The following is a 26,134-nucleotide window of genomic DNA, read 5'->3' as shown; positions in this document are numbered from 1 at the left end:
TAGCCCCCCTCATAAAATAAAATGCAGCCCCCTCAGAGAGTATAATGCATCCCCTCCCATAGAGTATAATGTAGCCCCCTTATATAATATAATGTAGCCCCCTCGTAGAATATAATGCAGCCCTCAAATAAAGTAAAATGCTGCCCCTTCATAGGGTATAATGCAGTCCCCTCATAGAATATAATGTAGCCCCCTCAAATACTATAATGCAGCCCCCCATAGAATATACTGCAGCCCCCTCATAGTGTATAATGCAAACTCCCATAGAATATAATGTAGCTCCCTCATATAATATAATGCAGCCCCTCCATAGAATGTAATGTAGCCCCCTCAGAGTATAATGCAGTCCCCTTGTAGGGTATAATGCATTCCCCTCATAGGGTATAATGAAGCCCCCCATATAATATAATGTAACTCTCAAATAGTATAATGCAGCCCCCATAGAATATAATATAGCCCCCTCATAGGGTATAATGCAGCCAACTCAGAGTGTAATGTATTCCCCTCATAGGGTATAATGAAGATTATAATACATCTTCCTCATAGGGTATAATGAAGCCCCCCGCATAATTTAATGTAGATTCCTCAAACAGTATAATGCAACCCACATAGAATATAATGTAGCACTCTCATAGGGTACAATGCAGCCCCCTCATAGGGTATAATGTAGCTCTCTCATAGGGTATAATACGGCCCCCATATGGTATAATGCAGTCCCCTCAGAGGATATAATTTATAATCCACATAGGGTATAATGCAGCCCTCTCATAGGGTATAATGTAGCCCCCTCATAGGGTTAAATGCAGCCCTCTCAGAATATAATGTAGCCATCTCATACGGTACAATGCAGCCCCCTCATGGGAGTATAATGCAGCCCTCTGATAGGGTTTAATGCAGCCCCCTCATAGGGAATAATGCAGCCCCCTCAGAGTATAATGTAGCCCTTTCATAGGGCATAATATAGCTGCCTCAGGGTATAAAGCAGTTCCCCCATAGAATGTAATGTAGCCCCCCATAGGGTATAATGCAGCCCCACATAGAATATAATGTAGCCTCTCCATAGAATATATGTTTTGGATTAGGAATCTTATTTCCGTTGGGAATTCACCAGATATTACTGTAAGTATTCTGAGGTTATAACAAACATTTCCTGCCTAAAAATAAAAGAATAAAATCTGACCGATCTATTGTTCCTTTTAGGGTTGATAAACGACTACAGAGCTGAAATCTTGACAAGAAGATCCCTGTCGATTACTAAGATCACAGCTGAATTCTGTAGCACTACTAGTGACATCACATTTCTTGGATTTACAAGAAGAGTAAAGTAGTTAGACGGTAACGATACTTTTATGTAACATTTAAGTCTAAGTTGCAATGTGTGACCATGATGTGAGGAATAGCGCCATTTCCGCCCATTGTATGGCTTGTATGGTATTTTGTATTGTTCTACAGTTTTCACCCTACAGTCACTATCTCTAAGTTGCATTTGTCTTTGAATCAGTGTCTCCCGCACAAAAAGTATATTACCTCTTTCCTTAGGGAGCACAGAGCCATGGATGAAATTATATAGCAGTACTGAGCATTGTAGCTGTGAATCCAGCTCTGGTCTAAGCTAATATACCTGCTAGAATCCTGCAGGACAATGATTCTGTGCTTCCTCCTGGCAGTGCTCTGCCTCCTAACTTGTGAAATCTCTGTGCAGAGCAAGACGGATTACAGGAGGTTATTCAGAGTTAATCTCAGGCCTGCGGAAGCTTTACCACCAACCACGCTCCCTGACAATCTCAGGCCTGCGGAAACTTTACCACCGACCACGCTCCCTGACAATCTCAGGCCCGCGGAAACTTTACCACCGACCACGCTCCCTGACAATCTCAGGCCTGCGGAAGCTTTACCACCGACCACGCTCCCTGACAATCTCAGGCCTGCGGAAACTTTACCACCGACCACGCTCCCTGACAATCTCAGGCCTGCGGAAGCTTTACCACCAACCACGCTCCCTGACAATCTCAGGCCCGCGGAAGCTTTACCACCAACCACGCTCCCTGACAATCTCAGGCCTGCGGAAGCTTTACCACCGACCACACTCCCTGACAATCTCAGGCCTGCGGAAGCTTTACCACCGACCACGCTCCCTGACAATCTCAGGCCTGCGGAAGCTTTACCACCGACCACGCTCCCTGACAATCTCAGGCCTACGGAAGCTTTACCACCGACCACGCTCCCTGACAATCTCAGGCCTGCGGAAGCTTTACCACCGACCACGCTCCCTGACAATCTCAGGCCTGCGGAAGCTTTACCACCAACCACGCTCCCTGACAATCTCAGGCCTGCGGAAACTTTACCACCGACCACGCTCCCTGACAATCTCAGGCCTGCGGAAGCTTTACCACCGACCACGCTCCCTGACAATCTCAGGCCTGCGGAAGCTTTACCACCGACCACGCTCCCTGACAATCTCAGGCCTGCGGAAGCTTTACCACCGACCACGCTCCCTGACAATCTCAGGCCTACGGAAGCTTTACCACCGACCACGCTCCCTGACAATCTCAGGCCTGCGGAAGCTTTACCACCGACCACGCTCCCTGACAATCTCAGGCCTGCGGAAGCTTTACCACCAACCACGCTCCCTGACAATCTCAGGCCTGCGGAAACTTTACCACCGACCACGCTCCCTGACAATCTCAGGCCTGCGGAAGCTTTACCACCGACCACGCTCCCTGACAGTCACAGTTCTGCTGATGCGTCACTACCGAGCAGCAGCAATAACAGGAGTGGTGGAAATGAAGCGGCAACCACCTCTGGTGCCGATCCTCAGCCAAATTCTATTCCACCATCCGTGGGCACAGATGCTGAGAATCAGGCCGGATTAGATTCAGATGAGGACCCCTGCGGAGGAGAGGACGGCGGAGAGGAATGACAAGGATACGGCAAATAGAACGCCTTCCTACCAGGAGCGCCACAGGCCAGGAGGAGATTCCTTCTTGTGCCATATGCCTAGGTGATTATGAAGTAGGTGAGCAGCTTATTGTGCTGCCCTGCCGACATCTTTATCATCAGAGCTGCATTACAACATGGCTCCGCCAAAACCGCAACTGTCCTTACTGCCGCCAAAACTGTTTCCAACAGGACAGAGAAGAGCATAAATCCCAACATGTGCTCTTGTGTCCATCCCCTATATATATTTATTTCCTTTATTAATGATTTTTACTAAATAAAATGTATGTTTTTTATACTTATGAAGTCAGCACTCCATTTTTTCAGTTTTCTATGTTACCAGGAGTTTCTTCGTGTACTGCCATATTGATACATTTATAGAGGAACAGTCACACGATGCAACTACTTTTTACCTATTTATGCATCATTTCCGGAATTTTCTAAACTACATCGGTGATATGTCCGCCACTGCATTACAGAATCCATTTAGCTCTAGTGGTCCCCATACTTGCCATAATCCGTTCTGCAATTTCTGAGGCAACACCTCTATTAAATCTGTGGACAGTTTGCTCCAATTACAAAACAAGCACTAAATCTATTGTAATACTTCTAATCTGATTTACTATGCTGCACGTGAGTGTCCATATATATGGGGGTGCACTACACTATAGAGGCTGCCTATGGGGGAGCATTATATTACAGGTCCTTCTCAAAAAATTAGCATATAGTGTTAAATTTCATTATTTACCATAATGTAATGATTACAATTAAACTTTCATATATTATAGATTCATTATCCACCAACTGAAATTTGTCAGGTCTTTTATTGTTTTAATACTGATGATTTTGGCATACAACTCCTGATAACCCAAAAAACCTGTCTCAATAAATTAGCATATTTCACCCGTCCAATCAAATAAAAGTGTTTTTTAATAACAAACAAAAAAAACATCAAATAATAATGTTCAGTTATGCACTCAATACTTGGCCGGGAATCCTTTGGCAGAAATGACTGCTTCAATGCGGCGTGGCATGGAGGCAATCAGCCTGTGACACTGCTGAGATGTTATGGAGGCCCAGGATGCTTCAATAGCGGCCTTAAGCTCATCCAGAGTGTTGGGTCTTGCGTCTCTCAACTTTCTCTTCACAATATCCCACAGATTCTCTATGGGGTTCAGGTCAGGAGAGTTGGCAGGCCAATTGAGCACAGTAATACCATGGTCAGTAAACCATTTACCAGTGGTTTTGGCACTGTGAGCAGGTGCCAGGTCGTGCTGAAAAATGAAATCTTCATCTCCATAAAGCATTTCAGCCGATGGAAGCATGAAGTGCTCCAAAATCTCCTGATAGCTAGCTGCATTGACCCTGCCCTTGATGAAACACAGTGGACCAACACCAGCAGCTGACATGGCACCCCACACCATCACTGACTGTGGGTACTTGACACTGGACTTCAGGCATTTTGGCATTTCCTTCTCCCCAGTCTTCCTCCAGACTCTGGCACCTTGATTTCCGAATGACATGCAAAATTTGCTTTCATCAGAAAAAGTACTTGGGACCACTTAGCAACAGTCCAGTGCTGCTTCTCTGTAGCCCAGGTCAGGCGCTTCTGCCGCTGTTTACCTGGGGAATACGGCACCTGTAGCCCATTTCCTGCACACGCCTGTGCACGGTGGCTCTGGATGTTTCCACACCAGACTCAGTCCACTGCTTCCTCAGGTTCCCCAAGGTCTGGAATCGGTCCTTCTCCACAATCTTCCTCAGGTTCCGGTCACCTCTTCTCGTTGTACAGCGTTTTCTGCCACATTGTTTCCTTCCAACAGACTTACCATTGAGGTGCCTTGATACAGCACTCTGGGAACAGCCTATTTGTTGAGAAATTTCTTTCTGGGTCTTACCCTCTTGCTTGAGGGTGTCAATGATGGCCTTCTTGACATCTGTCAGGTCGCTAGTCTTACCCATGATGGGGGTTTTGAGTAATGAACCAGGCAGGGAGTTTTTAAAAGCCTCAGGTATCTTTTGCATGTGTTTAGAGTTAATTAGTTGATTCAGAAGATTAGGATAATAGGTCATTTAGAGAACCTTTTCTTGATATGCTAATTTATTGAGACAGGTTTTTTGGGTTATCAGGAGTTGTAGGCCAAAATCATCAGTATTAAAACAATAAAAGACCTGACAAATTTCAGTTGGTGGATAATGAATCTATAATATATGAAAGTTTAATTGTAGTCATTACATTATGGTAAATAATGAAATTTAACACTATATGCTAATTTTTTGAGAAGGACCTGTATAGAGACTGCCTTTGGAGGTGCATTATATTAGGGGCTAAATTCTACTATAGAGGCTGCCTGTGGCGGTGCATTACACTATAGAGGCTGCCTATGGGGGTGCATTATATTAGGGGCTGAATTATACTATAGAGGCTGCCTGTGGCGGTGCATTATATTAGGGGCTGCATTACACTATACAGGCTGCCTATGGGATGCATTATACTATAAAGGCTGCGTATGGGGCTGCATTATACTATTGAGGCTGCCTATGGGGCTGCATTATACTATAGAGGCTGCCTATGGGGGGCATTATATTAGGGGATGCCTTACACTATAGAGTCTGCATTATACTATAGAGTCTGCCTATGGGGGATGCATTATACTACAGAGTCTGCCTATGGGGGATGCATTATACTATAGAGGCTGACTATGGTGGTACATTATATTAGGGGCTGCATTGTGCTATAGAGTCTGCCTACGGGGCTGCATTGTACTATAGTCTGTCTATGGTGGTACATTATATTAGGGGCTGTATTATGCTAGTCTGCCTATGGGGGGTGCATTATACTATAGAGGCTGCCTATGGCGGGTGCATTATGCTACAGAGGCGGCCTATGGGGGTGCATTATATTAGGGGCTGCATTATACTATAGTCTCCTTATGGGGGGTGCATTATACTATAGAGGCTGCCTATGGGGGGTGCATTATATTAGGGGCTGAATTATATTATAGAATTGTTATCAATAAAAGATCCAAAAATAATTATGTGCTTAAACATTGGGCTTATTAGCCACATCAGCGCCACCAGTCCTTCCTATTTCTTATATTAGGTTGATGTCTGGGAAACAGATTACTGAAAATAAGGTCTTAGAATCTTGATAGAATCGCTGACCGTCTGAAAAACCCAAAGATTTTAATCAATGACCATTTTGACTAGAATCGGAGAATGAAGTATTGCTCGTTCCGGTCTCAGAGATTCACCTTCTGGTCTTTTCCTTCCTACTGAGATTCAATATTGTGTGTAGCTTACAAAATAAATAGGCCTGTTCACGTTTCCCTTCCTCATTCCCCTTTTTCTTATCTACCACTGTTTCTGGAGAGGTGGAATCACTAAGCCGTAGGTCAGAGTGACAGAAAGGAACATGGATCAGCAAGGGCCAGGACCGCAGAGTATGAAGGATAAAAGGCAGACAAGCAAAACAAGAAGCAACAGAAGAGACAGAGTCAGGAGTGCGGATAAACACTGGAAATTATATTTAGTCAAACCAGGACTTGCAGCAAACGGATGGTTAAAGGGAACCTGTCACCCCGTTTTTTCCGTATGAGATAAAAATACTGTTAAATAGGGCCTGAGCTGTGCATTGCAACAGTGTATTTTGTGGACCCCGATTCCCCACCTATGCTGCCGAAATACGTTACCAAAGTAGCCGTTTTCGCCTGTCAATCAGGCTGGTCTGGTCAAAAGGGCGTGGTGTCTTCCCCCAGATCTTGCGTAGTTTTCCGTTGGTGGCGTAGTGGTTTGCGCATGCCCAAGGTCCCGAATCCACTGCACAGGGGAGGGAAAAGATCGCGATGTGCGGTATTTCATTGGTGATCGGTGGGGGCGGCCATCTTCCTTTGGCCGCGCGTGCGCAGAAGTGGCGCTCTGCTGGCCGCAGCTTCAGGAAAATGGCCGCGGGATGCCGCGCGTGCGCAGATGAAGATCGCGGCGGCCATTTTCCTGAAGTCGAGATGCGAACGTTGCTTCAGGAAAATGGCCGCTGCGATCTCCATCTGCGCACGCGCGACATCCCGCGGCCATTTTCCTGAAGCCGCGGCCAGCAGAGCGCCGCTTCTGCGCACGCGCGGCCAAAGGAAGATGGCCGCGCCCACCGATCACCAATGAAATACCGCACATCGCGATCTTTTCACTCCCCTGTGCAGTGGATTCGGGACCTTGGGCATGCGCACACCACTATGCCACCAACGGAAAACTACGCAAGATCTGGGGGAAGACACCACGCCCATCTGACCAGACCAGCCTGATTGACAGGCGAAAACGACTACTTTGGTAACGTATTTCGGCAGCATAGGTGGGGAATCGGGGTCCACAAAATACACTGTTGTAATGCACAGCTCAGGCCCTATTTAACAGTATTTTTATCTCATACGGAAAAAACGGGGTGACAGGTTCCCTTTAATGGCCGAGTTGTATTTCAGCAGACAAATGGTTGATTGCTAAAAAGGCAAAAAATTGGTGGCGTGCTTGGAGACAAGATTACACTGTTGCAGCAGATTGGTCGTGGGAACAGCACCAGAGAAGAGTTTATTATCAATTGTTTGCAGCACGTTTCACAGGTCTGAGAAAGGAAGGTGGAAAGTGAAGTGAATGGAAGGCAGAAGGTTGCTGAACAGACACTTAGACAGCGGAGTGAAGAGGACGATGGTGCAGAGTCCAGGAGTAGACGTGTAGCCGAATGTGATGCTTTCCAGATACTCCGGTAACACATAGCTGAGTCCGCCTTAAAAAGGCCTTAGGTGATGATGTCTGAGGTACCATTGCAACCTGGAGCAGACTTGCATAAAGGGAATACATCGTAGGAACCAAAGCCTGGCACCTGAGCCAGGATAAGTAGCACTGGTATGGTATCCAGTGCGAGACCAAGACTATAGGAACCAAAAAGGGCCCCAAGGTGTCAGGACATAGGGTGTGCGCAAAGCTTCCAGATGAATCAGTAGAGGAATGGCCCCAACAATGTATATGGAATAAAGACATGAGAACATTGTCTCACAGGAACAACGCGTTTCGGAGGATTAGGTGCGCGCAGACATTATATCTCCGGATCTGTCTCTCTGAGCTTTGTAAGAGGAGCCGGTAGCGCTCTGAAACGCGTCACTAGTAATGTACACTGATGTGCCCATGCCAAGGCCCACCGTGACGCCTCGGGAGAGAAAACTCAACGTCCTCCAAGGAGTCTTGGAATTTGAAGAAAAGGATGAGAACCTGTCAGCAGCGAGCTGGTTGTGGTCATTGTCTACAATACAGGTCATCTATGTAAGACACAACATACTAAGCCGAGCCTCCAGCCCGCTCCGGACAGACAAAGCCTTTCTGGTTTCACCATCTGTTATTACTAAAACCAGAAAAGGGGACTGGATAGAGTTTAATGTTTATTCTTCAATCCCCATCTTACGGTGGAGGGTTCGTCCAACAGAGGCTGCTCCCAGGCTCCTACACAAGCCACTGCATCAAAGGACTGCCCCGTGGTCATTACATAAGCCACTGCATCACAGGACTGCCCCGTGGTCATTACATAAGCCACTGCATCACAGGACTGCCCTGTGGTCACTACACAAGCCACTGCATCACAGGACTGCCCCGTAGTCACTACACAAGCCACTGCATCACAGGACTGCCCCGTGGTCACTACACATGCCACTGCATCAAAGGACTGCCCCGTGGTCACTACACATGCCACTGCATCAAAGGACTGCCCCGTGGTCACTACACGTGCCACTGCATCACAGGACTACTGTTGTGAATTCTGTTCTCGAACTCCCTCCGGTGGTTATGAATGGTACTTCGGCGAGTTCTGTCCATGGACTCCCTCTGGTGGCTGTGAGTGGAGCTGCTGGTTCTGAGGTTCTGTCCTCAGCTGACCTCGTTTAGTCCTAGGCTGGCTGCTCTATTTAACTCCACTTAGATCGTTACTTGATGCCAGCTGTCAATGTCCTAGTACTGGTTCAGTTTGCTCTTGGATCTTTCAGATGACCTGTCTACTCCAGCAAAAGCTAAGTCCCTGCTAGCTTATTTGTTTACCACTGTTTCCTTGTCCAGCTTGCTATCATGATTCTGCTTGGCTAGCTGGAAGCTCTGGGATGCAGAGTGGCACCTCCACGCCGTGAGTCGGTGTGGGGTCTCTTTTGCACACTCTGCGTGGTTTTTTTTTGGTAGTTTTTTATGCTGACCGCAAAGATAACTAAACAGACTTGAGGATAGAAAAGGTAAGTCTGGCCTCCTTTGCTGAAACGTATTTCATTCCTGTGTTTGTGACTTCCATCTTAACTCACAGTCAATACGTGTGGGGGGCTGCCTATTTTCTTGGGGAATTTCTCTGAGAAGTTAGGCCTTATTTTCTGTCTTTAGGGGTAGTTTTCTCTTAGGCTGTGAAGAGGCGTCTAGGCAGTCAGGTACGCTCCACGGCTATTTCTAGTTGTTGTGATGGTTTAGGGGTTGCGGTCAGCAAAGCTCCCACTTCCCAGAGCTTGTCCTGTATTACTAGTTTGCTCATCAGGTCATTCCTAGTGCTCCTAACCACCAGGTCATCATAACAGTACAGCTGGCCCGTAAAGTGTTAATGCATCTCAATAGAGGGATTGTGATTGTGCTATTAATTTGATTCCTGGTAGTAAGTTTCCGAAGGGCCGACTGTTCAATTTATCTGTGCCAGAACACGCCGCTATGCGGAGTTATGTAAAGGAGTCCTTGGAGAAAGGGTATATTCGCCCGTCGTCGTCACCGTTGGGAGCAGGGGCTGTTCTATCTCAAAGAAGTTCTGATGGCTCGGTGATGAAACCATGTGCTTTCTTTTCTAGAAAGTTTTCGCCTGCTGAGCGCAATTATGATGTGGGTAATCGAGAGTTGTTGGCTATGAAGTGGGCGTTTGAGGAGTGGCGACATTGGCTTGAAGGAGCCAAGCATCGCGTGGTGGTCTTGACGGATCACAAGAATCTGACTTATCTCGAGTCTGCCAAGCGGTTGAATCCTAGACAGGCTCGATGGTCGCCGTTTTTCTCCCACTTCGATTTTGTGGTTTCGTACCTTCCGGGTTCTAAAAATGTGAAGGCTGATGCCCTTTCAAGGAGTTTTGTGCCTGATTCCCCGGGAGTTCCTGAGCCGGCTGGTATTCTCAAAGAGGGGGTAATTTTGTCTGCCATCTCCCCTGATTTGCGGCGGGTGCTGCAGGAGTTTCAGGCTGATAGACCTGACCGTTGCCCAGCGGAGAAACTGTTTGTCCCTGATAGATGGACTAGTAGAGTTATCTCTGAGGTTCATTGTTCGGTGTTGGCTGGTCATCCTGGGATTTTTGGTACCAGAGATTTGGTGGCTAGGTCCTTTTGGTGGCCTTCCTTGTCAAGGGATGTGCGTTCTTTTGTGCAGTCTTGTGGGACTTGTGCTCGGGCTAAGCCCTGCTGTTCTCGTGCCAGTGGGTTGCTTTTGCCCTTGCCGGTCCCGAAAAGAGCCCTGGACGCATATTTCCATGGATTTTATTTCAGATCTCCCTGTCTCTCAAAGGATGTCTGTTATCTGGGTGGTTTGTGATCGGTTTTCTAAGATGGTCCATTTGGTGCCTTTGCCTAAGTTGCCTTCCTCCTCTGATTTGGTTCTGTTGTTTTTCCAGCACGTGGTTCGTTTACATGGCATTCCGGAGAACATCGTGTCGGACAGAGGTTCCCAGTTTGTTTCGAGGTTTTGGCGGGCCTTTTGTGCTAAGATGGGCATTGATTTGTCTTTTTCTTCGGCTTTCCATCCTCAGACAAATGGCCAAACCGAACGAACCAATCAGACTTTGGAGACATATCTGAGATGCTTTGTTTCTGCTGATCAGGATGATTGGGTGTCCTTCTTGCCTTTGGCTGAGTTCGCCCTTAAGGGCTTGTTTCCACATGCGAGAATCACGTCCGTGTCTCGCATGTAGAAACCAAGCTGTGGCGCCGGCACTCAGGAGCGGAGCTGTGCGGCTCCATGTGTTCCTATGCGGCCGCACGCTCTGCTCCGGAGTGCAGACACCAGAGCTTGGTTTCTACATGCGAGACACGGACGTGATTCTCGCATGTGGAAACAAGCCCTAATAATCGGGCCAGCTCGGCCACTTTGGTTTCGCCTTTTTTCTGTAATTCTGGTTTCCACCCTCGTTTTTCTTCAGGACAGGTTGAGTCTTCGGACTGTCCTGGTGTGGATTCTGTGGTGGACAGGTTGCAGCAGATTTGGACTCACGTGGTGGACAATTTGACATTGTCCCAGGAGAAGGCTCAACGTTTCGCTAACCGCCGTCGCTGTGTTGGTCCCCGACTTCGTGTTGGGGATTTGGTTTGGTTATCGTCTCGTTATGTTCCTATGAAGGTTTCGTCTCCTAAGTTTAAGCCTCGTTTCATTGGTCCTTATAAGATTTCTGAAATTCTTAATCATGTGTCGTTTCGTTTGGACCTTCCAGCTTCTTTCGCCATCCATAATGTGTTCCATAGGTCGTTATTGCGGAGATATGTGGCTCCTATGGTTCCCTCCGTCGACCCTCCTGCCCCGCTGTTGGTTGAGGGGGAGTTGGAGTACGTGGTGGAGAAGATTTTGGATTCTCGTATTTCGAGACGGAAACTTCAGTACCTGGTCAAGTGGAAAGGTTATGGTCAGGAGGATAATTCTTGGGTGGTTGCCTCTGATGTTCATGCTGCCGATCTTGTTCGTGCCTTTCATTTGGCTCGTCCTGATCGGCCTGGGGGCTCTGGTGAGGGTTCGGTGACCCCTCCTCAAGGGGGGGGGGGTACTGTTGTGAATTCTGTTCTCGAACTCCCTCCGGTGGTTATGAATGGTACTTCGGCGAGTTCTGTCCATGGACTCCCTCTGGTGGCTGTGAGTGGAGCTGCTGGTTCTGAGGTTCTGTCCTCAGCTGAAATCGTTTAGTCCTAGGCTGGCTGCTCTATTTAACTCCACTTAGATCGTTACTTGATGCCAGCTGTCAATGTCCTAGTACTGGTTCAGTTTGCTCTTGGATCTTTCAGATGACCGGTCTACTCCAGCAAAAGCTAAGTCCCTGCTAGCTTATTTGTTTACCACTGTTTCCTTGTCCAGCTTGCTATCATGATCCTGCTTGGCTAGCTGGAAGCTCTGGGATGCAGAGTGGCACCTCCACGCCGTGAGTCGGTGTGGGGTCTCTTTTGCACACTCTGCGTGGTTTTTTTTTTTGTAGTTTTTTATGCTGACCGCAAAGATAACTAAACAGACTTGAGGATAGAAAAGGTAAGTCTGGCCTCCTTTGCTGAAACCTATTTCATTCCTGTGTTTGTGACTTCCATCTTAACTCACAGTCAATACGTGTGGGGGGCTGCCTATTTCTTTGGGGAATTTCTCTGAGGTAAGTTAGGCCTTATTTTCTATCTTTAGGGGTAGTTAGCTCTTAGGCTGTGAAGAGGCGTCTAGGCAGAGTCAGGTACGCTCCACGGCTATTTCTAGTTGTTGTGATAGGTTTAGGGGTTGCGGTCAGCAAAGCTCCCACTTCCCAGAGCTTGTCCTGTATTACTAGTTTGCTCATCAGGTCATTCCTAGTGCTCCTAACCACCAGGTCATCATAACAGACTGCCCTGTGTTCACTACACATGCCACTGCTTCACAGGACTGCCCCGAGGTCACTACACGTGCCACTGCATCAACGGACTGCCCTGTGGTCACTACATAGGCGATACTTTATGGGAGTCCTATTTAGTACTCACAATACTGAGTAGAGCGGTCGCAAAACGTGGAATTAATATAGAATGATGGGTAACAAGGGAGGAAAGAATTATTTCTGTGAATTAAATAATTAAATAATTCTTTGCATAAGTCCTAACACCCAAACAAACGAATAGAGCAGCTGTCCCCATTGTTTTGTCTACAATGCCGGGAAGGGGGGGGGGAGGCACAGGAGAAGGTGTCGGAGGGTAATGTCTGCAGGCAGGAGCAGCACCCAGCAAAGAGCAGCGGCCACTGACGTGCGGAGTCCAGAGATCTGCACACAAGATGAATCCCGGATGTCACCGCTACTCTCCGCAACGGCTGGCGTGTCCTTCAATCTCATCCTCCTGGAAAGGGAAACCACACAGCGGGCACTGAACCCAGGACTCGGGCCGGTGCGGAGCGGCCGACAGCTGCAGGGCATCATCCCAGTCATCGTCAGAAGAGGAGAGGACGACACAGTGCGATACCGAGGATTCACCACAGGAGGCAGCATGGAGCAGGAGCTGAGCGGAGGGAAAGTGTCCTGAGAACAGATATATAATGTGTCATCAGACGTATAATCCGCACTGATGTGTATAGAGGGGGAGACGTGACCTGTAATAACCATATAATGGACATGTGCCCCCCCTGTACAGGAGGCAGCGTGGAGCAGGAGCTGAGCGGGGGGAAAGTGTCCTGAGAACAGATATATAATGTGTCATCAGACGTATAATCCGCACTGATGTGTATAGAGGGGGAGACGTGACCTGTAATAACCATATAATGGACATGTGCCCCCCGTACAGGAGGCGGCGTGGAGCAGGAGCTGAGCGGGGGGAAAGTGTCCTGAGAACAGATATATAATGTGTCATCAGACGTATAATCCGCAATGATGTGTATAGAGGGGGATGCGACCTGTAATAACCATATAATGGACATGTGCCCCCCGTTCTCACCTGCACAGATCGGACACGTGTTGGTGTTGGTCTCGGTGCTCGGACTGTCACGCTCTCTCCTTGGTGTCCGGTGTCTCTCGCTGGTACGAGTCTGCGCTCTCTTCCTGATAAAGGAGACATTATCAGCTTGTTAGTAACGGTCACACGGCTCCCTGTGAGCGGAGCAGCCCCCCGCCTCGTGCTGCAATGTGCCTGCGGTCAGCAGTGAGGACCCCCGGAGGCGGGCACAGCGCAGTGTAACCCCTGGAGCTGTGCAGCATCAGAAGGCGAGGGACGGGGGCAGCCAGGTCCCAGATCCTCTTACAAGGGGTCTTTCAACACTGAAAGGTGCCAAGTGAGCAAGTTCTCTCCATATTGTAATCAGCCCCTAATCGCCCGGACCCCCAAAGATCCCGAGATTCCCCGTCAGAACGGAGCTATGGGGGAAGCCATGAATTACGTCCTATCACTGATGTGCGAACACCCGGACAGTACTGGGGGGCCGGGGAGGAGACGCGCTGTGGATGGAGACCCCTTTAGGAGCTTGTCACATTGGGGGTGTTAGAGCCCTAGGGGTCTCTGGAGACATCCTACCTTCTTCGGGCCTCCTCCATTTTCAGTCGGTGATTAGGGGTCTCGTGTTCCTTCTTTGAGGGGTGGAGTCTCGTCATGGGGGTCTCGGGACAAGATCCTGCGGGAGCAGCCAGAAAATGGAGGGTTACGGTAACATAAATGATCGGGCAGACCCCTGTATAAAAGCCGGGAGCTGTGATGGGGTCACTGCAGCGGGGAAACAGAAGTTTGCAAAAATGTCTGAATTTAAAGGGGCCGTTCCCTTCTGATCTAATGTGCCAGACAGGTGTTGTGGGGGTCCCACTGATCCCCCAGATGTCAGTCCTCCACAGGCGGATACTTACCGGAGGACACCGGGCTGTCCCCCTGCTGGCTGCCACGGTCCCCACATGACGGGATGGAGGGGATCGGAACGGCAGTAATTGGAGGGCGGCGTTTTCGGGACTTGGCTGCAGACAGCAGAAGCATGCGCGCGGAGCGGCTCATGGAGGCCGGGGGAGGGGAGGCCGCGCTCTGCAGCTTGTCTCGCAGCTTCTGACTCCTAGAGGTAGAGACACGACATGAGGGGCAGAGGATTAAATCCAGGACCCCCCAGAACTAACAGCTCGGAGGTGGGCTGAGATTAATCAGGGTCCTCACATATGAAGAAATACACAGGGTCTCACTACCGTGATGAAGAAAGGCTGCAGGGTAAAGCACAGGGGAAAGAGCTCAGACCAAAGGTGCAGTAACCGCCCTCTCCAGCAAAGCAACTAACACTGTAGAAGAGCTGCAGTGTAAAGAATGGCGGAGGGACAGAGCACCAGAAGGGACGCTGCTGACTGCACCCACAGACCGCGAGATCCTAGGAGCGGGTGAGAATGACCCCAGCGGGTACGTACCGGGCCTCGGGGTCCTGAGCATCCAGGGTGGGCTGCTCTCCGGAGTGTAGGGGAGAGACCGGACAGGAGCGGCCGCCCTGTAAGGAGAAGAGAGCAGTGATGGATAACAGATGGCCTGGAGCTCGATTAATGGCAGCGCTGCCGAGAGCACAACGGAGGGGAGCCGCTGCCGAGAGCACAACGGAGGGGGGCCGCTGCCGAGAGCACAACGGAGGGGGGCCGCTGCCGAGAGCACAACGGAGGGCGGCCGCTGCCGAGAGCACAACGGAGGGGGCCGGAGAATCTACAGGGAGCCGCTGCCGAGAGCGGAACGGAGGGGGCCGCTGCCGAGAGCACAACGGAGGGGGCCAGAGAATCTACAGGGAGCCGCTGCCGAGAGCGGAACGGAGGGGGCCGCTGCCGAGAGCACAACGGAGGGGGCCGCTGCCGAGAGCACAACGGAGGGAGCCGCTGCCGAAAGCACAACGGAGGGAGCCGCTGCCGAAAGCACAACGGAGGGAGCCGCTGCCGAAAGCACAACGGAGGGAGCCGCTGCCGAAAGCACAACGGAGGGAGCCGCTGCCGAAAGCACAACGGAGGGAGCCGCTGCCGAAAGCACAACGGAGGGAGCCGCTGCCGAAAGCACAACGGAGGGAGCCGCTGCCGAAAGCACAACGGAGGGAGCCGCTGCCGAAAGCACAACGGAGGGAGCCGCTGCCGAAAGCACAACGGAGGGAGCCGCTGCCGAAAGCACAACGGAGGGAGCCGCTGCCGAAAGCACAACGGAGGGGGACGAAGGATCTACAGGGAGTCGCTGCCGAGAGCGGAACGGAGGGGGCCGCTGCCGAAAGCACAACGGAGGGGGCCGCTGCCGAAAGCACAACGGAGGGGGCCGCTGCCGAGAGCACAACGGAGGGGGGCGGAGGATCTACAGTCCTCTGCAGTGGATTCAGTCTCCTCCTACGGACGGAGATCCATCATCCGGGGTCAGATGTGTCAGCCCCTCTGGAAACAAAAGGCATGCTGGGAGATGTAGTTCCATGATGTCATTAATGAGGGAAGTAGCCGGGTCGTCCTTCCTACACCACACGACGTACCCCAGAGCCTTTGAGCCGCTCCTCATCCTCTTTATCCGTGGCGGAGCGAACGCGGATGAACGACAGACCGAACTGCTCCTGCTTGTTGAAGGGCTGCGTGCAGGTGACACGGACACGGTCCCACTTCTCCAGGGCGGCTCCTGCGAGGAAGTCTCCTGCCGAGGACGGAAATCACCAGAGATTGTACAGAGAAGGGGAGTCTGCTCTACAGAAAAACCTGCAGTCCCCCAGAGCAGCACACACTCCAGTCACCTCCAGAGCTGCATCCACTGAAAATATTCATATACTCCAGTTACCTCCAGAGCTGTATTCTGTAAATTCACACATTCTCCACTCACATCTACAGTGGCATGTAACTGTTTATCCCCTATCACTGTTATTGTGAACAGTGAAGTGAGATGAAGATGAAATGATCTGTAAAAGGCCTAAAGTTACAGATGACGCCTCTCCTTGATATTTTAGGCAAAAAAATATATATATATATATATATATATATATATATATATATATATATATATATATATACACAGTGGGGCAAAAAAGTATTTAGTCAGTCAGCAATAGTGCAAGTTCCACCACTTAAAAAGATGAGAGGCGTCTGTAATTTACATCATAGGTAGACCTCAACTATGGGAGACAAACTGAGAGAAAAAAATCCAGAAAATCACATTGTCTGTTTTTTTATCATTTTATTTGCATATTATGGTGGAAAATAAGTATTTGGTCAGAAACAAACAATCAAGATTTCTGGCTCTCACAGACCTGTAACTTCTTCAAGAGTCTCCTCTTTCCTCCACTCATTACCTGTAGTAATGGCACCTGTTTAAACTTGTTATCAGTATAAAAAGACACCTGTGCACACCCTCAAACAGTCTGACTCCAAACTCCACTATGGTGAAGACCAAAGAGCTGTCAAAGGACACCAGAAACAAAATTGTAGCCCTGCACCAGGCTGGGAAGACTGAATCTGCAATAGCCAACCAGCTTGGAGTGAAGAAATCAACAGTGGGAGCAATAATTAGAAAATGGAAGACATTCAAGACCACTGATAATCTCCCTCGATCTGGGGCTCCACGCAAAATCCCACCCCGTGGGGTCAGAATGATCACAAGAACGGTGAGCAAAAATCCCAGAACCACGCGGGGGGACCTAGTGAATGAACTGCAGAGAGCTGGGACCAATGTAACAAGGCCTACCATAAGTAACACACTACGCCACCGTGGACTCAGATCCTGCAGTGCCAGACGTGTCCCACTGCTTAAGCCAGTACATGTCCGGGCCCGTCTGAAGTTTGCTAAAGAGCATTTGGATGATCCAGAGGAGTTTTGGGAGAATGTCCTATGGTCTGATGAAACCAAACTGGAACTGTTTGGTAGAAACACAACTTGTCGTGTTTGGAGGAAAAAGAATACTGAGTTGCATCCATCAAACACCATACCTACTGTAAAGCATGGTGGTGGAAACATCATGCTTTGGGGCTGTTTCTCTGCAAAGGGGCCAGGACAACTGATCCGGGTACATGAAAGAATGAATGGGGCCATGTATCGTGAGATTTTGAGTGCAAACCTCCTTCCATCAGCAAGGGCATTGAAGATGAAACGTGGCTGGGTCTTTCAACATGACAATGATCCAAAGCACACCGCCAGGGCAACGAAGGAGTGGCTTCGTAAGAAGCATTTCAAGGTCCTGGAGTGGCCTAGCCAGTCTCCAGCTCTCAACCCTATAGAAAACCTTTGGAGGGAGTTGAAAGTCCGTGTTGCCAAGCGAAAAGCCAAAAACATCAATGCTCTAGAGGAGATCTGCATGGAGGAATGGGCCAACATACCAACAACAGTGTGTGGCAACCTTGTGAAGACTTACAGAAAACGTTTGACCTCTGTCATTGACAACAAAGGATATATTACAAAGTATTGAGATGAAATTTTGTTTCTGACCAAATACTTATTTTCCACCATAAAATGCAAATAAAATGATAAAAAAACAGACAATGTGATTTTCTGGATTTTTTTTTCTCAGTTTGTCTCCCATAGTTGAGGTCTACCTATGATGTAAATTACAGACGCCTCTCATCTTTTTAAGTGGTGGAACTTGCACTATTGCTGAATGACTAAATACTTTTTTGCCCCACTGTATATATATATATATATATTAAAATTTTTACAAAAAGGAAAATGGGCCGATGCAAAAGTTTGTGCACCCTGCATGGTTAGTACCTCGTAGCGCCTCCTTTTGCAAGTATCAGTCTGTAAACGCTTTTTGTAGCCATACAAGAGTCTGAGTTCTTGTGTGAGGGATTTGCCTTCATTCTTCCTTGGAGAATTCCTCCAGTTCTGTGAGATTCCTGGGGCGTCTTACATCTTCTGAACATCATTGAAAATCTGTGGCCAGACCTCAAAACAGCAGATCAGGGGACTATGAGGGCCAATGTAAAACCTTCATCTTGAGCCTTTTGAGGTCGTCTATTGTGGATTGTGATGTGTGTTTAGGACCATTCTCCATTTGTAGCAGACATCCTCTTCCTCTTTTCACCTTCAGCTTTTTTACAGATGTTTTTTGTTTGCTTCAAGAATTTGTTGAAATGTCATTGAATCCATTCTTCACTCTACCCTTGAAATTTTCCCCACGCTATTGGCTGCAACACAGTGCAAAGAATGTTCCTCCCCCATGCTTAATGGTTGGCGAGATGTTATTTTCCTGACATTCTGTGCCCTTTTTTCTCCACCTTTTATCCTTGTGGCCACAGAGTTCTATTTTATCCTCATCGGTCCACAGGACTTGCTTTCAAAATGCATCAGGCTTCTTTAGATGTTGTTTTGCAGACATCTAAAGCTGAATTCCATTGTTTGGATGCAGGAGAGGTTTTCCTCTGATGACTCTTCAATGAACAATGTACCACAACTCCAGAGTCTGGTCAATCTTTCTGAAGGTCTTTTGCAGCCAAGCAGGGGTTCTGATTTGCTTCTCTACCAATCCTATGAGCAGCTCTTGATGAAATTTTCCTTGGTCTTCCAGACCTTATCTTGACCTCCACTGTTTCTGGTAACTGCCATTTTTTTAACTACATTACTAAATGAGGAAAAGGCAACATGGAAACGCTTTTCTATCTTCTTATAGCCTTCTCCTGCTTTGTGGGCTCCACCATTTTCCTTTTCAGAGTGCTCGGCAGCTGCTTAGAAGAATCCAAAGCTGCTGTTTTTTGGTTAGAGGAGGCTGGGTTTTTATAAAGCTGGGAAATTTCCATCACCGGCCTTTCCTAACAATGATAGTGAAGAAGCCATAACCTTAACAGGCTAATTAAGGTCTGAAACCTGGGTCAAAGTTATCTGAGCACACATATCCAAGGGTGCACAAACCTTTGCGTCAGCCAATTGTCGTTTTTGTAATTTTGAAAATATAAAAGATGAAATTACCGTATATACTCGAGTATAAGCCAAGATTTTCAGCCCACTTTTTGGGGCTGAAAGTAACCCTCTCGGCTTATACTCGAGTCATACCCAGGGGTCGGCAGGGGAGGGGGAGCGGAGCTGTGTAATAATACTCACCTGCTCCTGGTGCGGTCCCTGCGCGTTTTTTCCCCGGCAGCTTCTTCCTGTAGTGAGCAGTCGCATGGTACTGCTCATTACAGTAATGAATATGGACCCGACTCCACTCCCATAGGGGTGGAGCCGCATATTCATTACTGTAATGAGCAGTACCATGCGACTGCTCACTACAGGAAGAAGCTGCTGGCGCCGGGGTACAGACCTGCAGGGACCGCGCCAGGAGCAGGTGAGTATAACGCAGTGCGCTATATTCACCTGCTCCCCGTTCCACCGTCGGCGCCGCTGCGTCCTCTGCAGTAACGCTCAGGTCAGAGGGCGTGATGATGCCATTAGTGTGCGCGCCGCCCTCTGCCTGAACATCAGTGCACAGGACGGGGGAAGACACAGCGGCAGTCGGCAGTGGAACGGGGAGCAGGTGAATATAGCAAGTGCCGAGGGCCTGAGAGGCGAGTATGTCATTTTTAATTTTTTTAATCGCAGCAACAGCATATGGGGCAAATGTCTGTATGGAGCATCTTATGGGGCAATTATCTGTATGGAGCATCTTATGGGGCCATGTGCAGCATTATATGGGGCAATTATCTGTATGGAGCATCTTATGGGGCCATGTGCAGCATTATATGGGGAAAATATCTGTATGGGGTCATGTGCAGCATTATATGGGGCAAATATCTCTGGAGCATCTTATGGGGCCATAATCCACATTTGTGCAGCATTATATGGGGCATATTTTAATATGGAGCATCTTATGGGGCCCATCATGAACTGTATGGAGCATTATATGGGGCTCCTGATTCAATATGGACATTCAAAAACACTTAACCTACTGATGTCTCAATTAATTTTACTTTTATTAGTATCTATTTTTATTTTTGAAATTTACCGGTAGCTGCTGCATTTCCCACCCTAGGCTTATACTAGAGTCATTAAGTTTTCCCAGTTTTTTGTGGCAAAATTGGGGGGGGGGGGGGGGGTGTTTCGGCTTATACTCGAGTATATACGATATCTATAGAGATAAATAATCTATCTATATATAAATTTTCCTTCTCACCCCCAATGGGGGTGGTCTTCGTTGACCTTTCTCATTCTCGGGTCCCCCTGGGAGTTTGAGGGTTCTGTGCAGGATCTTAGCTGTTCCCAGCATTGCGCTTTTCTGGACAGAGCTCAGATGTTGCTCCTTAGATCTGTTGCAGCCATCCTTCCTCTTAGGGGTCACTGCTCCACGTGCTACGATCACCACTGGAATCACTGTTGCCTCCACACCTTCTCCAGTTCTCCTCTGAGGCCCTGGTGTTTCTCCAGCTTCTCATATTCCTTCTTTCTGATGTTGCTGCCTCATCTATTATCATTGCTGTCCTCTGCTCCTTGTCTACTATCACAACGTCTGGTTGGTTCGCCAACACCTGCTTATCCATCTGGATCTTTAGATCCCACAGGATTTTAGCCCTTTCATTCTCCACCATTTATCTGGGGTCTCCCACCTGGACTTCGCCCATACGCTGTGCAGATGTTCCTGTATACAGTTCCCGCTCCTTGGTTGTGGCGTTCGGTAGACGCTGTTCCTGCATTTCGCATCCTGCCATTGGGTGTTGGACGATTTCTGAGGTTTCTTTGCATAGTCTGCACCTTGGGTCTTGTCTTGTAGATTCCGGCTTCTATGGATCTGGTTCTTTTGTGCTCACTCTTTTGCCACTATGATCAGTGCCTCTGTCTCGGGTGTCCTGCTTTCTCCAGCCATTGGTAGGATTTCTCCATGTCAACCGCCTCCATTATCTGTCGATGGTACGTCCCATGCAGCGGCTTGTCTTGCCATGGTGCTTCATGGTCCTGCTCCTTCCAGATCTGTTGCTGTTGCTGCCTTAGGCTCTCTCAGCATCTCATCTTTTGGAGCCATTTTCCTGATGTATTCCTGGACACTCCTGGTTTCATCCGTGATGGTGGCTTGGATGCTTATCAGGCCTTCACCACCATCCTTTCTGCTGGCGTACAATCTTTGGGTGTTAGGGTACCATCTCACAGTGGCACTTTGATCGCTACGACGGCACAATCCGTGACGTTCCAGCGATATCGCTATGTCTGACACGCAGCAGCGATCAGGGATCCTGCTGAGAATCGTACGTCGTAGCAGATCGTTTGGAACTTTCTTTCGTCGCTGGATCTCCCGCTGTTATCGTTGGATCGGTGTGTGTGACAGCGATCCAGCGATGTGTTCACTTGTAACCAGGGTAAACATCGGGTTACTAAGCGCAGGGCCGCGCTTAGTAACCCGATGTTTACCCTGGTTACCATCGTAAATGTAAAAAAAACCAAACAGTACATACTCACATTCCGGTGTCCGTCAGGTCCATTGCCGTCTGCTTCCCGCACTGACTGACTGCCGGCCGTAAAGTGAAAGCAGAGCACAGCGGTGACGTCACCTGTGTGACAGCTCCCCAGCGACCACACAACGACTTACCAACGATCACGGCCAGGTCGTATCGCTGGTCGTGATCGTTGGTAAATCGTTTTGTGTAACGGTACCCTTAGACTTAGGGTGGAGACCTCCATGCATTGTGAGGAGCTCTCGTGTCTTCACATCTGCAGCTTCCATCTCCTCTTTTGGACAGCACTGTTCACAATAACAGTAATTTTGACCAGAGGTGCACAAACTTTTACATGCTGCTGTACTACAGTCACACCTAAAGCTGCAATAAATAAAAAATTACATTTTCTGCATCAGTTACATCTAGAGCTGTTGTCACCATTTTCCTTTACCCTCTTTGAACATCCGGACCCCTCTGTGGTTCTTCATCAGTCTGGCGTCTGCCGGTGGCATCAGCGTGGTCGTGGGGAGGAGAGTGGTGAACCCCTTATCCAGAGCCCAGATGGAACGTCCCACGTCGATCTGTAGGAAGGCCGAACCACTGTTTCCTGTTCACGGGGGAGGACACAACACATGAGAGTAGACACCCCCAGTCACACACAAGCTGGAACACCAAGATCTGCTCCAACTGCGGCACCTATATCAATGTAGCCGATGTGACAGGCTCGGTCCAACTGTAACTCCACCCGGAGCTGCCGGCTGCGGTCCCGGGGACAGCTGAGCCACGGCTGGGTGAGGTTGTCAATCAGGAGATTCTCCACCGGATGTTTCGGGTCCTGTAACAGGTGGAAAGAGAAGTGTGTAACCTGCGCGTCGAGGCTCCTGTGATACAAATAGGAGAGCAGAACGTCGGGGCCACGTGAAGAACGAAACTGGGATCATAAACACAAAAGAAATGCTGTCACAGCAGGCAGTAAAGCGAGCGGGTCCTGTTAATCAGCCTGCAGTGTATGTGCCGCCATCTAGTGGCCAAAGGTAACACACACAAGAAGATGGAAATATTAGGGGGGTTTTGCTCAATTAAAAAACAAAAAAATAAATGAAGCAACAAGTGAGTCGTGTGAGCCTGAGAGACCGAGGTTTAGCCCTAAAAATAAGAATTGTAGCTTAAACAAATCATGGACACGTCGGGTGCGGCCTCAGGAGCTGCAGAGGTCAGCTGTGCTACACTGCCGGCATCCGCCTGTACCAGGAGCAGCTCCCGGCCCACTGACATTAGGGCGACCACAATCCCGGTGGGTGCAGACAGCGCGCCATGTTGTGCTCACAGTCACTGCCCGCAGCCGCGCACCTGTGAGCTGAAGGACACGATGTGACGGATTGTGACCGGCGCCATCCTGGGGACGGGGCTCCTGGACTCTGCAATAAAAGGGAAAAAGACAATGAGGCCGGAAATCACAATAACCAGAGAAAAAGGGAATCCAGCGGGAACAGGTCAGGTGTGAACACGGCACCTACAGCAGTGAGAAGAAACATCTGCAGCCGGGGAAGGAGAGAAAGAACGCGGACAGCTGACACCGACCACACAGCGGACCCCCGGAGTCTCCGAGGACGACACCGACCACACACCGGACCCCCGGAGTCTCTGAGGACGACACCGACCACACACCGGACCCCCGGAGTCTCTGAGGACGACACCGACCACACACCGGACCCCCGGAGTCTCTGAGGACGACACCGACCACACACCGGACCCCCGGAGTCTCTGAGGACGACACCGACCACACACCGGACCCCCGGAGTCTCTGAGGACGACACCGACCACACACCGGACCCCCGGAGTCTCTGAGGACGACACCGACCACACACCGGACCCCCGGAGTCTCTGAGGACGACACCGACCACACACCGGACCCCCGGAGTCTCTGAGGACGACACCGACCACACACCGGACCCCCGGAGTCTCTGAGGACGACACCGACCACACACCGGACCCCCGGAGTCTCTGAGGACGACACCGACCACACACCGGACCCCCGGAGTCTCTGAGGACGACACCGACCACACACCGGACCCCCGGAGTCTCTGAGGACGACACCGACCACACACCGGACCCCCGGAGTCTCTGAGGACGACACCGACCACACACCGGACCCCCGGAGTCTCTGAGGACGACACCGACCACACACCGGACCCCCGGAGTCTCTGAGGACGACACCGACCACACACCGGACCCCCGGAGTCTCTGAGGACGACACCGACCACACACCGGACCCCCGGAGTCTCTGAGGACGACACCGACCACACACCGGACCCCCGGAGTCTCTGAGGACGACACCGACCACACACCGGACCCCCGGAGTCTCTGAGGACGACACCGACCACACACCGGACCCCCGGAGTCTCTGAGGACGACACCGACCACACACCGGACCCCCGGAGTCTCTGAGGACGACACCGACCACACACCGGACCCCCGGAGTCTCTGAGGACGACACCGACCACACACCGGACCCCCGGAGTCTCTGAGGACGACACCGACCACACACCGGACCCCCGGAGTCTCTGAGGACGACACCGACCACACACCGGACCCCCGGAGTCTCTGAGGACGACACCGACCACACACCGGACCCCCGGAGTCTCTGAGGACGACACCGACCACACACCGGACCCCCGGAGTCTCTGAGGACGACACCGACCACACACCGGACCCCCGGAGTCTCTGAGGACGACACCGACCACACACCGGACCCCCGGAGTCTCTGAGGACGACACCGACCACACACCGGACCCCCGGAGTCTCTGAGGACGACACCGACCACACACCGGACCCCCGGAGTCTCTGAGGACGACACTGACCACACACCGGACCCCGGAGTCTCTGAGGACACCGACCACACACCGGACCCCCGGAGTCTGAGGACGACACCGACCACACACCGGACCCCCGGAGTGTCCGAGGATGAGACCGACCACACACCGGACCCCCGGAGTCTCCGAGGACGACACCGACCACACACCGGACCCCCGGAGTCTGAGGATGACACCGGCCACACACCGGACCCCCGGAGTCTCTGAGGACGACACCGACCACACACCGGACCCCCGGAGTCTCTGAGGACGACACCGACCACACACCGGACCCCCGGAGTCTCTGAGGACGACACCGACCACACACCGGACCCCCGGAGTCTCTGAGGACGACACCGACCACACACCGGACCCCCGGAGTCTCTGAGGACGACACCGACCACACACCGGACCCCCGGAGTCTCTGAGGACGACACCGACCACACACCGGACCCCCAGAGTCTCTGAGGACGACACCGACCACACACCGGACCCCCGGAGTCTCCGAGGACGACACCGACCACACACCGGACCCCCGGAGTCTCCGAGGACGACACCGACCACACACCGGACCCCCGGAGTCTCTGAGGACGACACCGACCACACACCGGACCCCCGGAGTCTCTGAGGACGACACCGACCACACACCGGACCCCCGGAGTCTCTGAGGACGACACCGACCACACACCGGACCCCCGGAGTCTCTGAGGACGACACCGACCACACACCGGACCCCCGGAGTCTCTGAGGACGACACCGACCACACACCGGACCCCCGGAGTCTCTGAGGACACCGACTAATGTGGGCGATGAATGAGTGGAACAGGCAGCCACGAGAGGTGGTGAGTTCTCCTCCAATGGAAGTCTTCACACAGAGGCTAGGCAGACATCTGTCTGGGATGGGATCGCACACGATACCCCCAGGGGTCCCTGCACCGCTGACACTCCAGGACCCTGTTATTACGCACCTGCACCGGAGTCTCAGTCTGCGCCTCCACAGCTGCAGAAGTCTGAAATCCCCGCGCTCAGCCCGCAGCCACGCCCCCGACGTCCCCCATGCCACGCCTCCACACCCCGCCCACCAGAGCCCGCACTCAGGGTCTCCGTTTGTCTCCTGACTCGGCGCCATGATGCAGAACACAGTCCGGCTGATTGTACAATGAATTGGTCTCCAGCAAAATACCGCACAGAAAACGCCATTCACACCTTGGTAACAAGGTCTGGGTGTACCAACATGGCTGCCTCGTGACGTCATCAGTCGTGCTCAGGGGTCACGTGCCGGAAACCTGCTCTGTGTCCTGTGATTGGATGCGCG

The 26,134-nt window shown here is 50.6% G+C and overlaps 1 protein-coding gene across 3 annotated transcripts; it reads right to left on the bottom strand.

Moving 5' to 3' along the window:
* Nucleotides 1-12,856: 12,856 nt before the first annotated feature.
* On the bottom strand, nt 12,857-25,809 carry XNDC1N (XRCC1 N-terminal domain containing 1, N-terminal like). Of its 3 annotated transcripts, none has more exons than XM_077298884.1 (10): nt 25,788-25,809; nt 23,318-23,385; nt 22,664-22,802; nt 22,419-22,574; nt 16,123-16,277; nt 15,047-15,123; nt 14,510-14,706; nt 14,187-14,283; nt 13,614-13,717; nt 12,857-13,201 (listed from the first exon to the last, which is right to left on the bottom strand). In XM_077298884.1, the coding sequence occupies exons 2-10, from the start codon at nt 23,360-23,362 to the stop codon at nt 12,981-12,983; spliced, it is 1,191 nt and encodes a 396-aa protein (XP_077154999.1). In that variant the 5' UTR covers nt 23,363-23,385; nt 25,788-25,809; the 3' UTR covers nt 12,857-12,980. The 3 variants fall into 3 exon arrangements, with proteins under 3 accessions (XP_077154999.1, XP_077155001.1, XP_077155000.1); XM_077298886.1 differs by having other exon boundaries at nt 12,857-13,181; nt 25,788-25,807; XM_077298885.1 differs by lacking the exon at nt 25,788-25,809 and adding an exon at nt 24,836-24,857.
* Between the last annotated feature and the right edge of the window lie 325 nt (nt 25,810-26,134).

Source organism: Ranitomeya variabilis, chromosome 3, assembly GCF_051348905.1.
Source record: "Ranitomeya variabilis isolate aRanVar5 chromosome 3, aRanVar5.hap1, whole genome shotgun sequence".
NCBI lineage: Eukaryota > Metazoa > Chordata > Amphibia > Anura > Dendrobatidae > Ranitomeya > Ranitomeya variabilis.
The sequence above is the reverse complement of the archived record's forward strand: the minus strand, read 5'-3'. Positions and strand labels throughout refer to the sequence as shown.